This window comes from Furipterus horrens, unplaced genomic scaffold (genome assembly GCF_987537825.1).
Source record: "Furipterus horrens unplaced genomic scaffold, mFurHor1.1.pri manual_scaffold_2, whole genome shotgun sequence".
NCBI classification, from domain to species: Eukaryota; Metazoa; Chordata; class Mammalia; order Chiroptera; family Furipteridae; genus Furipterus; species Furipterus horrens.
The window spans coordinates 128,957,034-128,974,064 of record NW_028327172.1 but is presented as its reverse complement, the minus strand read 5'-3'; the positions used below and the strand labels follow the sequence as shown (position 1 = coordinate 128,974,064).

The 17,031-nt window shown below is 44.4% G+C and overlaps 1 protein-coding gene across 1 annotated transcript in view; it reads left to right on the top strand.

The window, feature by feature from the left end:
- The window catches only part of ADARB2 (adenosine deaminase RNA specific B2 (inactive)), a 470,823-nt gene that overhangs the window by 452,764 nt on the left and 1,028 nt on the right, over positions 1-17,031 (top strand). The window contains exon 9 of the mRNA XM_090267996.1: positions 14,008-14,186. Within this exon, the coding sequence (XP_090124122.1) occupies positions 14,008-14,186 (179 nt within the window). The remainder of the gene's footprint in view (positions 1-14,007; positions 14,187-17,031) is intronic.

Genomic DNA, 17,031 nt, shown 5'->3' with positions numbered 1-17,031 from the left:
CAAGAGAGAAGAAGAGAACTATGTACAAAGGGGTCCCAGTAAGACTATCAGCTGATTTCTCAAAAGGAACTCTGCAGGCAAGAAGGGACTGGCAGGAAATATTCAAAGTAATGAAAAGCAAAAACCTACAACTACAATTATTCTATCCAACAAAGCTGTCATTCAGAATAAAAGGGCAGAGAAAGTGCTTCCATGACAAAGTAAAACTGAAGGAGTTCAACAGATCCAAACCACTGTTATATGAAATGTTAAAGGGACTTGTTTAGGAGAAAGATAATCAAAACCATGAACATTGAAATTAAAACTGTGTCACAACAACCAACAGAAGCTAGGGAACCAAAACAAAGGCAAACTAAGTAGGCAACAAGAGTGAGAAAAGAATTATAGGTATGGGGAACATATTGGGGGGAGATCAGTGGGAAGGGGAAGAGGGGAAAGGGAGGGAGATGGTACAGGAATTAAGAAGCATAGTAGGAGGGAGTGGAGTAGATAGGAAGATGTTGAGAAGAACTGTATGCACAACCAATGGGCATGGACTAAGTGGGGAACAACTGAAGGGAGGGGGGTCACTGAGTGGAAGGCAACATAGGGAAAAGAAATTGGGACAACTGTAACAGCATAATCAATAAAGCATTTTTTTAAATTCTAATTTAAAAAAAGTATCAGGTCTACGGCATCAGTGACTTTCAACAAAACAGCAAAGAGGGTGGTTACTTTGCACAATAAGATCATTGTGAAGATGGAGTCCACATTATCTGTGTGGATAAATGATTGCAGAAAAAAGAATATCTCACTGGATACAAACACCATCCGGACAAAGGCCAAGAAACTGTATGATCATTTAGCAGCAAAAAGGGATGATCACAACGGTGATGAGAATGAAGAAGGGGACAACGACAATGATGTTGAAGCAGGACCTTCGAGTACTTCTCCAACCAGACCAACTCCATTCAGTGCCAGCAAGGGCTGGTTTGACAAATTTCAGAAATGCTTTGAACTCAAGAGCATTTCTCTGCACATAGAGTCTGCCTCTGTGGATAAAGCTGGAGCCAAGGAGTACATGAACAGCATGTTCAAAGATATCATCAAGGAAGGAGGCTATAAGCCTGAACAAGTTTTCAACATGGATGAAACAGACTTATTTTGGAAATGGATGTCATCTCAAAATTTCATTATGAAGGAAGAAGCAAAAGCCCCTGGTTTCAAGGCCCAAAAAGATAGGGTAACTTTAATCATGTGTGGGAATGCTTCAAGCTTTATGATAAAGCCAGGGCTTATTTATAAGTCCAAGAACCCAAGGGCCCTAAAAAACAAAAATAAGAATGTGTTGCCTGTGTACTGGATGCACAACCCTAAGGCTTGGATCACGAAACTCCTCACGACTGATTGGTTTCATCAATATTTTATCCCGGAGGTTAAGGTTTATCTGGCAGAGAAAGGCCTTGATTTCAAAGTGCTTCTGATAATGGGCAATGCTGGAGGCCTTGCTGTCGACCTGACATATGATGATGTCCAGATAGACTTCTTGCCGCTGAACACCACATTGCTCATTCAGCCAATGGATCAAGGCATTATTTGCACTTTTAAGGCACTCTACACCCAAAACACCCAGCAAAACCTCGTTGAAGCTATGGACTCAGATGAAGACTTCTCACTAAAGGTGTACTGACATGAGTACACAATTGCATCATGTCTCCAAAATATTCAAAAGGCCATAAAGGATATGAAGAGTGAGACTTTGAATGACAGCTGGAAAAAATTGTGACCAGAAGTGGTCCATGATTTAAAGGGATTCTCTCCTGATGAAATCCATCACTCTGCGGTGAATAAGGCCATGAAGCTGGCAAAAATACTGGGAGGAGAGGGCTTCAGTGGCATGACTACTGAAGACAGAAATACTCAGATCAATGTGCACTCTCAACCATTGATGGACGAAGACCTGGAGGAGCTGACTAAGTTCAGTAAGATCAAGTAAAGAAGAGGATGAGGAACAAGATGAACAATGGGTTGAAGAAGAGGAGGAGGTTGGCCTAACACTTGATCGTCTTGCAATCATGGTCAGAATGGCCAAAGAACTTCAATGAGTGGCTGAAGAATGGGACCCTCATTTGGTTCATTCATTGCAGTTTGCAAATTCAATTGACAGTGCCATGTCAGTTTACAAAAACATTCTCCATCAGAAGAAGCAGCAACACCAGCAACCCCCCATAACTATGTTCATCACTCAAACAAAGAGGTCGGTTACACCTACGCCTTTAGTGGAAGTAGAAGTTACGGACGAGGCCGAAGATACTACTGCACCACCTGAAGAAGTGCCTGATGAAGTGGTGCCTTTAGAAGAGCTGTAATGCTCTTCTTTACTGTGCAGTACATTCATCTCATCTTCATCACTTTCATCGTCATCAGTACTGCACAGCTAATTCATCATCTTCATCATTCAAGTTGTATACTTCACTGGTGAGTACTCATATAAAATTTTACAGTATTGTATACGTATGTTATTAAAGTTACGTAGGTTTAATAGTGTAGAATATGTTAAAGAACATAAGTAGTGTCTATAAAAGTGTGGAAAAGGTTAATAAGGGAGTGGGAAAGGTTAATAAGGGACTGGGAATGGTTTAGAAGTGTGTGGGAAGGGTTTATAAAGCTTTAATATATATATAAATACTAAAATAAATCTAAGGTTCCTACTTCTCAGATTTTCACCTATCGTGGGGGGGGGTCTAGAATGTAATACCCGTGATAAGTGAGGGAATACTGTATATTGCTCCTGGGAATTTTGCCATTTAAGGAGAATACTTCCCTTGTCAATACATTTCATTTATCCAAACATTAAGAAGTTGGTCAACATAAGGCAGGCACTTGTCTAATCATACAACAAATGAGTATTGATCACTTATGCTGTGCCCACAACCACTTTGCACTGGGAGTAGAGCAGTGAATAAGATGGTCAAAAGTCAATATTCCCTAGGTGATTACATTCTAGTGGGGAAGACAAGCAAAATATAAATGCTTTGTAGAAAAATAATGCAAAGAGGAGATTAAAAAGTGACCCTAACTCTAATGAGAGAGTCAGAAAAGATCTGAGAGAGTGACATCTGAACAAAGTCTGGCGGATGAGAGCAGAGATGTGTGGGAGGGCCAGAAAGGGAAGACAGAGCCAGGCGGGAGGCTCAGGGGCTCAGGAGGCAGATGCAGTTGCAGCTACAGTAAGCGGAGTCAGTCAGTCAGGACGCAGTGCAAACCCTATGTGAGCAGACCCTTGTGGGGCTCACAGAGCAGCTTGAAATCATCTCTACACTTGAATTCAGATTAAGATGATCCTTCTAAGAGTTAGAGTAAAATAATCTTACAGATAATTTGACAATACAACAAAAACAAGTGGGCATGGGAGGAGACAAGACCACTTTAACAAAACCCAGCAGACAACAGATGGTGGAAGGAGACAGAGATTAGGATTCATGGCACAGACTTTCATATAACCATGCTCAACAGGGTAAAAGTGACTTAAAAAAACAAAATGGGAAATGTAGGGGGAGACATGAAAGCAAAAAGAAAAGAAAACAAAGAAAGAAAAACAGAATCAAATGAGTATTTCAGAAGTAAAGAAAAGAAAACAAGTGTGTAAGGTTTAATTGCCAACTAAGCACAGGAGTGAAAATGAGTCCATTGGAAGATCATTGTGAAGAGGACACAGAGAATGAGATGGAGAGAGGATGTCATGGTTCTCCTGAGAACAGAACCAATGGGAGATGCTCATTCTACTCCTAGAATAGATTATTGTAAGGAACTGGCTCAAATGATCATGGGGGCTACCAAGTCTTAAATCTGCAGGTCAAGCTGGCAGGCTGGAAATTCCAGCCAAGTTGATGTTTCAATCAAGTGCAAAGGTAGTCTTCAGGCAGAATTCCTTGCTCTTCGGGGGAATTCAGTTTTGACTCCTAGGGCCATTGACTGCTTAGATGAGGCCCGTCTTCATAATAGAGGGTGATCTGCTTTACTCAGAGACTACTGATTTTAATGTCAGCCCAGCTAAAAAAACATACCCTCACAGCAATATCCAGCTGGTGTTTGATCAAGAATCTGGGCACCACAGCCCAGCCAAGTTAATACATAAAATTAACCATCCCAAAGGGAAAATACAAAAAGAAAAAAGAAAAAAGGTAAGACACGGAGTAAGTCTAATTACATGTAATAGGAGTTCCAGGAGAGAGGAGAAAAAATGGAGTACAGGTGATATTTAAAGACATAATAATAACTAAGAACTTTTCAGGACAGATAGAAAGCATTGGGCTACAGATCTATGAAGCACACTATATCCCAGGAAGAATTTTTTAAATTATTTATTTATTTATTTATTTGTTTGTTTGTTTATTTTTAGAGAGAGGGGAAGGGAGGGAGAAAGAGAAGGAGAAAAACATCGATGCGAGAAAGAGACATCAATCAGTGACCTGGCCCACAACCCAGGCTTGTGCCCTGACTGGGAATCAAACGGGCAACCTTTTGGTTTACAGGCTGGTGCTCAGTCCACTGAGCCACATCAGCCAGGGCCCAAGAATAATTTTTTTAATCCTTCCCTCAGCAATAAAATTACTTTAAAATAAGATTTTAAAAATGTATCTAAAAAGCAGTCATAAAATAGACAGATCAATGCCAAATGAGCTAAATCAGACTGAGAGCTGATGTTTGGAAGACAAAAAAAATAAGGAACCAATATCTTTAAAAAGCTGATAAAAAATTAATCTCACCCCTGGTCAGTGTGGCTCAGTTGGTTGGAGTGTTGTCCTGTACACCAAAAGTTTGGGGGTTCAATTCTTGGTCAGAGCACATGCCTAGGCTGCTAATTTGATCCCCAGTTGGGGCATGTATCAGCAGCAACCAATCGATGTTTCTCTCCCTTCCTCATTATCTAAAATATAAAAGAAAAGAAAATTAATCTCAACCTAAAAATCTAGAGCCGGCAAAAGTATCCCTTAAAAATAAAGGTGAGAGCATTCCAGATGGACAGAAACAGAGCTGATTCAACTCTAGCAGACTCACATTGAAGGAGACACTAATGTGTTATTTGGGCTTGAGAAAGATGATCCCAAACGGATAATGCAGAAGAGAGAGATGAAAGTCATCCACATTTTTATTCAGTATAAAAATTGGCTTATTACTACATTTTGAATACTATAGTAATGGAAAATCTATCATTTGAAGCAAAATCAATAATATTCTGCCAAAGTCCCCTTATCCATATCTTTTGAAATAATGACAATCCTTACAGGAACCAAGAACCATGTCATTATCAGTTTATAAAATGGGATATTCAATTTTTTTCCTGCTGTGGAGGAAACATCACATTCTGGGAGCATCCTGTGAGCCCATGCACTTTACACTATGAGAAATACAAACCACTGTCACTTATGGTCACAAGTAAGATCAATTCTTATTGACTCTCAGAAGGAAGTCCCTGAATATCAGTGTGAAAAACTCTCATTCAAGCAGATATCCCAGCCTCCAACATGGGTGACATTGTTACCACTCTCTCCAGAACCTTCGCACAGAACACCAGTAACGGTGAGGCCAGCAGCTCACCAACCTGGTAGATGAGGGAAAGCAAGGAAAACCTGTAAAAGCCTAGTTTTTTCTTACACTGTATGCTCCCCCAGGGCTGGCAGGAACCCAGAAGACTTGTCACCAATGTCTCAGCAGAAACAGCTCACATCCACCCTTCATTCTCCTCACGTACAATCTTCAGAATCCACTGCATCCCACACACTTTCCCCAGAATGTGTTCTATTAAGACAAGATAGTGAGACTTCCAGCCAAGATGGAGGCATAGACTGACACACTCCATCTCCCGCCACAACTAAGAAGGAATACAACCACCGCAAAACCAGAAATAACCAGAAGTTCCAGAAAATAAATGGAAGTCCAACATATAAAGTTATAAAGAAGTGGTGTTCATCCAGAGGTGTAGGATGGGCGAAGCCAGGGCAGAGGTCAAGCTGTGCTGGCAGCAGCAGCAGCAGCAATGGCAGCGGGACAGCAGTAATCACAGACACCCGTAATTAAGGGGAGATGAGAAGCACCTGGGGAGCACCTCGACTGCAGACCAGACCTGTAAGCTTGCGATTCCAACACCAAGGAAGGCAGACCCCCATTGCCTTGGACTGTGAGGCCCAGAGTGGGTGGGAATGGAGGAGGAAGCTCCCTGTCTCTCAGCGGAGAGTGAACAGCAGGAATCCATCTTGGACCCCCACCCCCACACAAAACACCACAGCGTGGTGAGAAGGGTCACCCAGTTGTGATGAGTGCACGGGGCTCTGCCCCCTATAGCGTAGGAGGTGTGACAGCCCCACCCAGGAAGCAAAGGTAAACACAAAACTGTCAGGATGGCACAGATCATGATAGAGATCCTGGTGACACAGCTGACCAGACAGCAAATATCTATTCTAACGAAGCAGGAAATAGGAAATCTTTCTGAGGCACAGTTCAGAGCTTAGGTTATAAGAATGCTGACAGACCTAACAGCAGATGTTAAACAAGATGGGGAAGAAATGAGGGCTAGTACTGCTGAAATGAACAAAACCACATACAAAACTAGTGGTGAGGGAAAGAAAACCAGGGATCAAATCAACAAATTGGAACATAGCGAAGGAACAAACAGTCAACCGGTGCAGAAAGAAAAAACAAAAAGTGAGGAAAATGAGGAGAGGCTCAGAAACCTATGGGACAGTCATAAGTGAGCCAACATCTGAATTATAGTGTTCCCAGAAGGTGAAGAAGATCTAGAAATTGAAAATTTATCTGAAAAAATAATGAAGCAGAACTTCCCTAACTTGGGGAAGGAAATAGACTTACAGGTCCAGGAAGCACAGAGAGTTCTAAAAAAAACTGGACCCGGGGAGAACCACACCGAGACACATTATAATCAAAATGTCAAAAATTAAGGATAAAGAGAGAATCTTAAAACCAGCAAAAGAGAAGAAGAGAACTATGTACAAAGAGGTCCCAATAAGACTATCAGCTGGTTTCTCAAAAGAAACTCTGCAAGCAAGAAGCGACTGGCAAGAAATATTCAAAGTAATGAAAAGCAAAAACCTACAACCATGATTAATCTATCCAATGAAGCTGTCATTCAGAATAGAAGGGCAGAAAAAGTGCTTCCATGACAAAGTAAAACTGAAGGAGTTCATCAGATCCAAACCACTATTATATGAAATGTTAAAAAAAAAAATAGTTTAGGAGAAAGAGGATCGAAACTATGAACATTAAAATGAAAAGTGGGTAGACAGACATGCTGCATCTCCCTCCACAACTAAGAAGGAATACAACTACCTCAAAACTAGAAACAACCAGAAGTTCCAGAATATCAAACTGCATGAAAGTCCAGCAAACAAAGATATAGAGAAGAAATACTCATCCAGACAGGTAGGAGGGGTGGAGCCAGGGCGGAGAGGATGCGATGTGGTGGCAGCAGCAGTGGCAGGCTGACAGAAAGCGCAGTCACACATTTTAAAGTCAGGAGGGACACCTAGGGGTCATTCTCAGCTCCTCACTGGACCTCGCAGCTCACAGTCCCAGCACTGGGGAAAATCAAGCCTCATTGCTTCTGACTGTGCAGACCAGTGGGGGTTGCAGTGGAGGCAGAAACTGCTGGTCTCTCAGCAAAGTTCACTTGTTTAAGGGGCCCCCACAGTCCTAGAATATCTGCAGACCCACCCACTCTGGGAACAATGGCCAGGGCAGCAGCTAGAGGAGCACCAGTTCTATGAGGAAGTGGAAGAGGTGCCTGGAAAAGGAGCGAGTGCTGGGCAGGCAGCATTATTCCCTCTCAGACTTCTCCCCCACATACAGTGCCAAAACGTGGTGAAACAGGTCGCCCTCTACTGACGAATCCCTAAGGCTCCGCCCCTTACAATGTAACAGGAGTGACAGCTCTACCTGGGACACGGAGGCAAACAAACACAGGAGCCTGTCAGAATGAGAAGACAGAGAAATATGGCCCAAAAGGGGAAATGGATCAAGGTTCCAGTGGGAGAACTAAGCGACAAGGAGATAGCCAACCTAACAGATGAGGAGACAGACAACCTAACAGATGCAGAATTCAAAACACTGGTGATAAAGATGCTCACAGGCTTAAAAGCTATGCTTGAGTATGGCAAACACATAAGAGAAGAAATGAAGACTATGCTAAGTGAAACGAAGGAAAATCCACACAAAACCAATGGTGAAGGGAAGGAAACCGGGGTTCAAATCAATGATTTGGAACATAAGGAAGAAAACAACAGTCAACCAGTACAGAATGAGGAAGCAAGAATTGAAACAAATGAGGAAAACTTCCCAAATTTTGCAAAGGAGATGGACATACAGGTCCGGGAAGCACGGAGAGTCCCAGGTGAGCTAGACCCAGGTGGGACCACACCAGGATGCATCATGATAGAGATGCCAAAGGTGAAAGATAAACAAAGAGTCCTGGGGGCAGGAAAAGAGAGGCGGTGAGTTGCTACAAGGGGTGCCTATAAGACTATCAGCTGATTTCTCAGAGGACACTTTGCAGGCAGGAAGGCACTGGCAAGGCATATTCATTGTGATGAAAGGCAACCTGTAACCAGGATTACTCTATCCAGCAAAGCTGTCATTTGGAATGGAAGGGCAGATAAAGTGCTTCCCGGACAAGGTAAAACTAAAAGAGTTCATCATCACCAAGCCATTATTATATGAAATGTCAAAGGGACTTACTTAAGAAAAAGAAGGTCAAAACTATGAACACTAAAATGACAATAAACTCACAATTATCAACAACTAAATCTAAAAAATAAAAACCAAATCCAACTAAGCAAACCAGAATAGGAACAGAATCATAGGTATGGGGATCATTTGGAGGGTTATCAGCTGGGAGGGGAAAGGGGGAGAAATGGGGTTATGGTGCAGGGATTAAGAAGTATAATCAGTTGGTACAAATAGACAGGGGGAAGTTAAGAATAATATCGGAAAGAGTGAAGCCAAAGAACTTATATGCACAACCTATGGACATGAACTAAGGAGGATGGGATTGCTGGAGGGAAGGAGGATACTGGGTGGAGGGGAGCAAAGGGGAAAAAAATTGGAACTACTGCAACAACATAATCAATAAAATATACTTTAAAAAAAAAGGAAACTGTATCACAACAACCAACAACAGAAGCTATGGAACTGAAACAAAGGCAAACTAAGTAGGCAACAAGAGTGGGAAAGGAATTATAGGTATGGGGAACATTATGGGGGGAGGTGAGCAGAGAGGGGGAAGGGGGAGAGGGAGGGACATCGTACAGGAATTAAGATGCATAGTAGGAGGGAGTGGAGTAGACAGGAAGATGTTGAGAAGAACTATATACATAACCAATAGGCATGGACTAAAGGGGGGAACAACTGGAGGGAGGGGGACCACTGGGTGGAGGGGAACAAAGGGAAAAGAAATTGGGACAACTGAAACAGCATAATCAATAAAGCATATTAAATTTATTTTTGAAAAGAAAAGACAAGATAGTAGCTACAAAAATCCTGTCAATTACAATGGTGTTCATGCTAATTAAAATAAATAAAGACATCAATACAGCCTTAGTAGTTAGTCACAAACTGAAGTGTGGCTAGCTTACTTACATCAGAAGAAGGTGTGAAGGTGTGTGTAGAGTGAGAGGTGGGAAGGGTGTGTATGTGTGTACATGTGTGTGCATGAATGTGATGGGTGTGTTTATGTGTGTAGGTGTGCATGTGTGTGCATGCACATCTGTGGTGTGTGCATGAGTGTGTATGGTATGTGCATTGTGATATCTGTGTGTATGTATTTATGTAATGTGTGTGTGTGGTGTGGGCACATGAATGTGGGGTGTCTGGTGTGTGTGCATGTGTATATGTGTGCATTCAGCTGTGTGTGTGCGTGTGCCTGTATAATCCCACAGGTGTCTGGTCATATGTAAAACTCAAGTGATCCCTTCTACCCTGTACCTTTGTGATTCTGTGCACGCCTGGAAGCTGCTTCACTCATTTCACAAATTAAACACAGTGCTACCCTATAATACAGTCTTGCCTCACTTCATATAAAAATTATATCCCTGGATGTCTTGTGTAAATTTAATTTGGGGAAAGTGAATTACATTTTAAATATAGTAGACCCACTAGCTATTTAAAGAAATTTAGTAATGTCTCTCTCACATACTGCTTTTAAAAAGGTATATAGGATTTTCTCAAGGTAAGGCATCCTTTAATAGCTACATGAGCTATGATAAGACTCATTTTTATGGCTGAATTGTGAATTCACGCTCATTGCTCTTCAGTAATGGTGGGAGCAGGAGAGGTCATGGTGACAGTAGTGGTAAGTGAAGTCGTGGTGGTGGTGATGGTAATCGTAGTAGTTAGTGGGTTAATTGACTTATCAAAGGCCACAGTGCTAGTAAGTCACGTAAGTGATAGCTGAACGTGATCTGTTTCCAGAGTCCACTCTATTAACAGAGTTATGTGCACTTAAATGAAACGTCAGACCATCCTCATGAATTAGTCCACCTGACAAAATATTTGTATCAAAGGCTGATGGAGACCTGCTTATTCTCATACATATATACTTTAAAATGAAATACTTCTCTATAATTTTCACAAAAGATGGATAGCCCATGTGTGTGCATGCAAATGAACAGAGGTCAGCATGTCTCTGAGTCTGTATCAGGTTCCACGGATTCTTATCAGCATTGTCTCCATGAGCTATTGCTCTGATACAGAAACTTTTAGCAGACAGAGTTCTTTCCAAGATCCTGGAAATAATTACTAAGAAATCATTAAAGAAAAGACTGGTAGTCTGTCCTGCACCAAGTTACACCACCTTTCAGGACATCTTTATTCTCACGCTTTCTTGGGCTTTCTCACCAAGTTTCCAAACCCAAGTCCTACCTGACTAAGGCCAACAACATGAGCACAGCTGGGGCTCCACGTTTCTCCCATTCTCACCAGCTGTTGGTCCTGGAGGGTGAGGTGCACTGAGCTTTCACCATAGCCATGGGCTCAGAGAAAAAGGAAATCAGATGTGGTTGAGAGCAGCTGCGACCCCTCTCACTCCAAATCCAGTCCTCCTGCCAGAAGTGGCAGCAAAGGACCAGCTCACTCCTTCCCCAGAAAGTTTCCTCACTTGGTTCATAGACCAGTTTCAAAATTCAAAATTAGTACTGGTAGTAGGCTGAATAATGGCCACTCAAAATACCAAATCCTAATCCCTGGAACCTGGAAATTACCTTATCTGGAAAAGGGGTCTTTGCAGATTCAATGAAGTTAAGAATTTTGAGATATTATCATGGGTTATGTCCGTGGACCCTACACACCATCACAAGTGTCTTTATAAGAGAGGCTAAGGGAGATGGGGAGAGAGGGAAAGTGAGAGAGACCAAGTAAGAGGGAGGTCAGCTTGCTTCCATGTGGGGAGAGAGGCAGCTTGGCCAGTGTTGGTGGTGTTTGAATAATTAAGGCTATCCTGCTGTCACTGTGATGGTGAGCTTGACTCCAGCCTGCACTTGGTCTAGCTACTCATTCAGGTGTCCCTACGGAAAATAACGTATCATTTAGACTGACGAAAACATTCTGAGATCACTGTTTCCTTGTATGTTGGCAAATGTGCATGTTAGAGTCAGCTGAGTCTCACAGCCAAGGCGGTCTCCTTGGGTGTAGTTAGCAATAGTCACTAATGACAGTGACATCAGAAAGTGTTCCACTGGCATGAATATTTAGAAAACATTCAGGGTGCTGGCTATATAGGGTTGAGGAGGGGAGGGGGACGGAGGGAGGAAGCACTGCCATTCTGCCAGGTTGCTTTGGGAACTTTTTCTTGCAAGCAAAAGACAGAGATAAGCCTTAAACTAGAAGCTCAAAGTGTAAGGCAGACAATAACATCTCCAACAGAGGAATCCACTGAAGAACAGACAGTAAAACAAAGCACACTTTGTGCGAAAGGAACTCTTGCCCTTATTTGTGGGTTAGTCACTCCACTCCCTGAGCCCATTTAGGTGAGCAGGTCTCCCCGTCAATAATGAAACCGAGAAAGCTCCTATAGTCTGAGAACATGTTTGATCTACAATGCAGAGATCACTAAACAAACTGAAGTTGACCTTCATCCCTTCAAATAAAAATAACAATAACCAGGGCACTGGACACCTTTACAAGTTCTCCTATGTGACCCTTCAACAAGAAGTTGTCACTGTCCAAGTAAGGAAAAGAATGATGAAGGCCCAGAGAAAATTAGGAGCAAAATCAGGACTGGAACTAGGTTTCTAGATTCCTACAGGCCCATATTTCCCACTTCTTGTCATGGAGACTTCTGTGGAGACCAGAAGGGCAAGGGAAGAGGAGGGTTGTGAGGCAGGAGGGGAAGAGGTGGAGGAGAGAGAAAGGTGGAGAGGTGGAGCAGGACCTGGAGGTGGCCCTGCCTGGCTGCATGCCTGCAGCTCTGGAGCAATGCTGACCTCTCTTTATCGACAGTGACCCCTGACCTCAGCTGCTGCCTCTACCTGCCCAGTAGGACAGTCCCTGCTGCCAACATGCCAGATGGTCCCAGCTCTCAGCACAGGTAGATGCTGCAGAGAATCACTTCAAAGAAACAGAAGAAGCTGACATAGGTGGAATTAGCCTGGATGCCTAGCAATGCCCATCATGACCAGGCTGTACAGGTGGTAGATGGAATAGGGTGAGCATTGATCTGCCCAAGAAGCCCCTGGGTGGTGGGGCAGTGGGAGGGCCCTGGGCTCTTTAACTTTGCAGTTTGGAGCTGTACAGAAGGCACTGCACATGCGCTGGCTGTCCCTGGACACAAGGGTTGCTTCCTCATGGGATGCCTGCTGTAGGTCCCCCAAGGGCCATCTAGACCTTGCTTCCCAGCACCTTGGCTTCTAAAGCCACTGTGGCAACTCTGCTGTGACCCGAGTAGTCAAGTGGTGGCTTAAATGCAATGTGCTAAAGTGGCCCGCTCTGTCCCACATGCACCTACTCTCAAAGGGCACATGGCCCATCGGGGAGAGGATGGCTGGGAGGGCCTAACGGCACCAGAATAGGGTGTGTTTTGGAATCTTCAGGGCGTTGCAGGGAAGGCTGATGAGGTACCACCAGGGCTCCCGTTGGTTCATACAGCTCACCTCCACATCTCCAAATGTGCGTGAGGAGCCCCTCAGAATGGACAGGATGGAGGCTGAGCTGAGGTTAGACACTGCCAAGTATGGCAATGCCCAGGCCACCAGCAGGTGCTACCCCAGGGCAGGAACACCAGGTCTTTCCATTTTCTGAGCTGCTCGGTGAACCTGCTGTTATACTGCTGTTATAAGAAATATGTCATCCCATGAGAAATCAGTGTTCGATCTGACCAGGGGAGAAAATCTGAAAGCACTTTTACTACCGATTTTGGAGGCTTTCTGGGCAAGACTATTTCCAATTGCACAGAGACCATACTTAGAAAGACTGCACTCGGTTTTACACTCTCTTGTCATCTTGAAATTCTCACTAGTCATCAAACATAGGGCCCCACATTCTCATTGGCACTGGGTCTCGCAAATTCTGTAGCTGGCGCTGTCTCTAGGTTACACTGCGGGTTAATAACTCATCGACCCAACTTGGAACCTCAGGGCCCATCTGGTACCGAGCAGAGCAGTGTGTGCAGCAGGTACCTGATGAACCAACATGCTCAGGCATTGTTCATTAATCCATCAATAAATCTTTATAGGAAGGGGAATGGGCAGAACTTCATTACTAGACTGCATTACATTGATAATCCCTTTAAATTAAAAAGTAGAAAATGAGTTCCAGCAATGATTGTCATGGTGAGACCTCCATTAGGGTCAGGCTGAAGAGAAGCAATAACCTAGCCAGGGGTTAAAGGTGTGAACGGTGACATGCAGCCATGCTGTCCGGTGCCAATGCAGACAAGTCCCACTGCTGGTCTGGCCTGAGGCAGCCTGGGACCGGAGTGTTGACGGGCTGCTTCCGTTCTCGCTTCCACTTCTCTCCCAACAGGCGTGAGCAGTGCCGAGGCTCGCCAGCCTGGAAAGTCTTCCCACTTCAGCGTGAACTGGATCTTGGGCAATGCAGATGTGGAGGTCCTGGATGCCACCACCGGGAAGCGGAGCTGCGGGGCCTCATCCCGGCTCTGCAAGCACATGCTCTCCGCCCGGTGGGCGCGGCTGTATGGCAAGGTGGGTGACGCACTCCAGCCTGGGCTCCCACCTGACACAGGCCAGGGGCCCGAAAAATGCCATTGGGTCTGCAGCCAGGGGGACACATGACACAAAAACTGGTTCCCAGTCTGTTTTCTTTTCCCCAACTACCATAGACTTTCACCAAACCTGGGCCCGACCACTGCCTGTAGAAGTCAGGTGGAAAAGGGGCTTATTTACAACACCTGGTGTGGCCAACACAGAGGATGAAAGGAAAGTCCATAGGAGGCTTTTTAAATTAATGTTAATCCCAGTTTAGATATAAGGAACCTGACACTCAGAAAAGGTAAGTGATTAACCCGAATCATGCAAGCAGTGAGTGTCAGGGAGGGTTTGCACTCTTCTTGCCAACCCCAAAGGCTACCCATTCCTACTGCACCAGTTCTGAGGCTTCCTTCTTCCTCTGTAAATAGGGTAATGATGACATTTCTGGGTTCTAAATTGAGATATGCATTTCCTTTTTTTTTTTTAATGTGTTTTATTGATTAAAATATTACATTTGTGCCAATTTCCCTTCCCTCTGCTCCCCTCCACCCGGTGGCCCCCCTCCCTCCAGTTGTCCCCCCCTTTTAGATTATGTCCATTAGTTGTGCATACAGTTCCTCCCAACCTCTCTCCATCTATTCCATTCCCTCCTACCATGATCCCCAATTCCTATATCATCTCCCTCCCTCTCCCCACTCCCCCTCCCTGTTGACCTCCCCCCAATATGCTTCCCGTACCCACAGTTCCTTTTCCACTCTCGTTGCCTGTTTAGTTTGCCTTTGTTTCATCTCCCTAGCTTCTGTTTTTTAAACCAGTCCCTTTAACATCTCATATAACAGTGGTTTGGATCTAATGAACTCTTTCAGTTTTATTTTGTCCTGGAAACACTTTCTCTGTCCTTCTATTCTGAATGACAGTTTCGCTGGATAGAGTATTCGTGGTTGTAGGTTTTGGATTTTCATTACTTTGAATATTTCTTGCCAGTCCCTTCTTGCTTGTAGGGTCTCCCTTGAGAAGTCAGCTGATAGTCTAATTGGGACCCCTTTGTACATAATTCTTTTCTTCTCTCTTGCTGCTTTTAAGATTCTCTCTTTATCTTTAATTTTTGACATTTTGATTATAATGTGTCTTGGAGTGGTTCTCCCTGGGTCCAGTCTCTTGGGAACTCTCCTTGCTTCCTGGACCTGCAAGTCTATTCCCTTCCCCAAGTCTGGGAAGTTCTCCTTTATTATATTTTCACTCAATTTTTCAAGTTCTAGTTCATCTTCCTCACTCTCTGGCAAACCAATGATTCTTATGTTGGGCCTTTTATAGCTGTCCCAGAGGTTTCTGATCCTCTCATTGTTGCTTCCCATTTCCTCTCGCTGCATTGGTTGACTGCTTGTTCCTTCTCCATATTCCAGTTTGTTGAAATGAACTCTGGATTTTTGTTCCTCACCATCTGTCTCGTATGTGGTTTTGTTCCTTTCGTTATGAATGTTTTTCGCTTCTTTCTTATCTTTTTCCTGCTCTTTTGTGAATTCTGTAAGCCACCTGATAACAATGGCCCAGAACTGAGCCTCTGACAGGTTTCTTATCTGTTCATCTGTCAGGTTCTCTATCTGTTGCCTGGTGAGTTGTGTCACCGGGATTTCTATAGTTGTCTGCCTCATTTTGACAGATGCGTTTTGTTTTCTTGGGCTGGCTATAGGGGGCAGGGGGCAGTGCCTGCGTACGCGTCACAAATCAGCAACCGGCTCCTGTCTGCGACCTATTTCGCAGCCCTGTGGTGCTTTCTTTGGGGGCGGGGGTCCAAGATGGATTCACACAGTTATTCAGCTAGGGGACCGGGATCCGTCCTCCCGCCCCCCTGGGCCTCACTGTTCAAGGCGATGCGGTGGCTGCTTTCCCCAGTGCTGGGGTCGCGCACTGCCAGGGGCTTGACTGCCCCCGGGATTTTTCGCCGCCCCGCGCCGCTGTCTCAGGTGCGACCGCAAACAGCACTGCCCTCTTTAACTCTTACCTGCCCAAATGGCACCGCTGGTTTATAACTTCATATGTTGGGCTTCCGTGTAGTTTTATTTTCTGGAATTTCTAGTTATCCTTTGTTTTGAAGTAGTTGTATTCCTCTCTAGTTGTAGAGGGAGACCTAGCGTGTCCGTCTAAGCCTCCATCTTGGCCGGAAGTCTCGAGATATGCATTTCAATGTGTTTCCAAAGCATAACAGATTGTAACAAAACAAAACAAAACAAAAATAGAAAAACAAAGAAATAAATAAAACTGCTGTGCTGGTTTTCCCACTTCCTTATCCAAGAAAAACAAGTGCTGTGGTTGACTTACCGGCCAGTAGAACAGGATAGACCTGCCAGTGCTTAAAATAAACACTGTGTCCACTCAAAGGACCCTGGAAACTGCACGTCTCAGCTCCTAGCCGGGCAGTGATCCTGGTGCCGCTGCGGACCATGCAGGAAGCTGGTCTGCTCTGACTGGGCAGCTTCTACTCCTTTCCCTCCTGCTCTGGGCACTTAGTACCCTTCCCTGCTGCACTTTGGTGAATACACAATGAGATTCTGGAAGGCCAGAGCACACCATCAATTGTGTCTTGCTAAACAAAGATGCCTCTCCCACATGGGCTCCAGGTGATGGTGGCAGCAAGTGGATAGGCTGGTCTCTACTCATGGGGACCCTGCAGTGGGACTGGGAAACTTTTGACCTCTTGCCCTCCCTGCCACACCGTGACCTCCCAGCTGTGTGAGGTAGTCAGGACCTGCTTGGTCCCTGCCTGTGTGGGCTGCACAGCTTTGCCTGTCATAGCTCGGGACAGAGGAAACATCCCGGTTTCATTGTCCTCCTGCTGGTT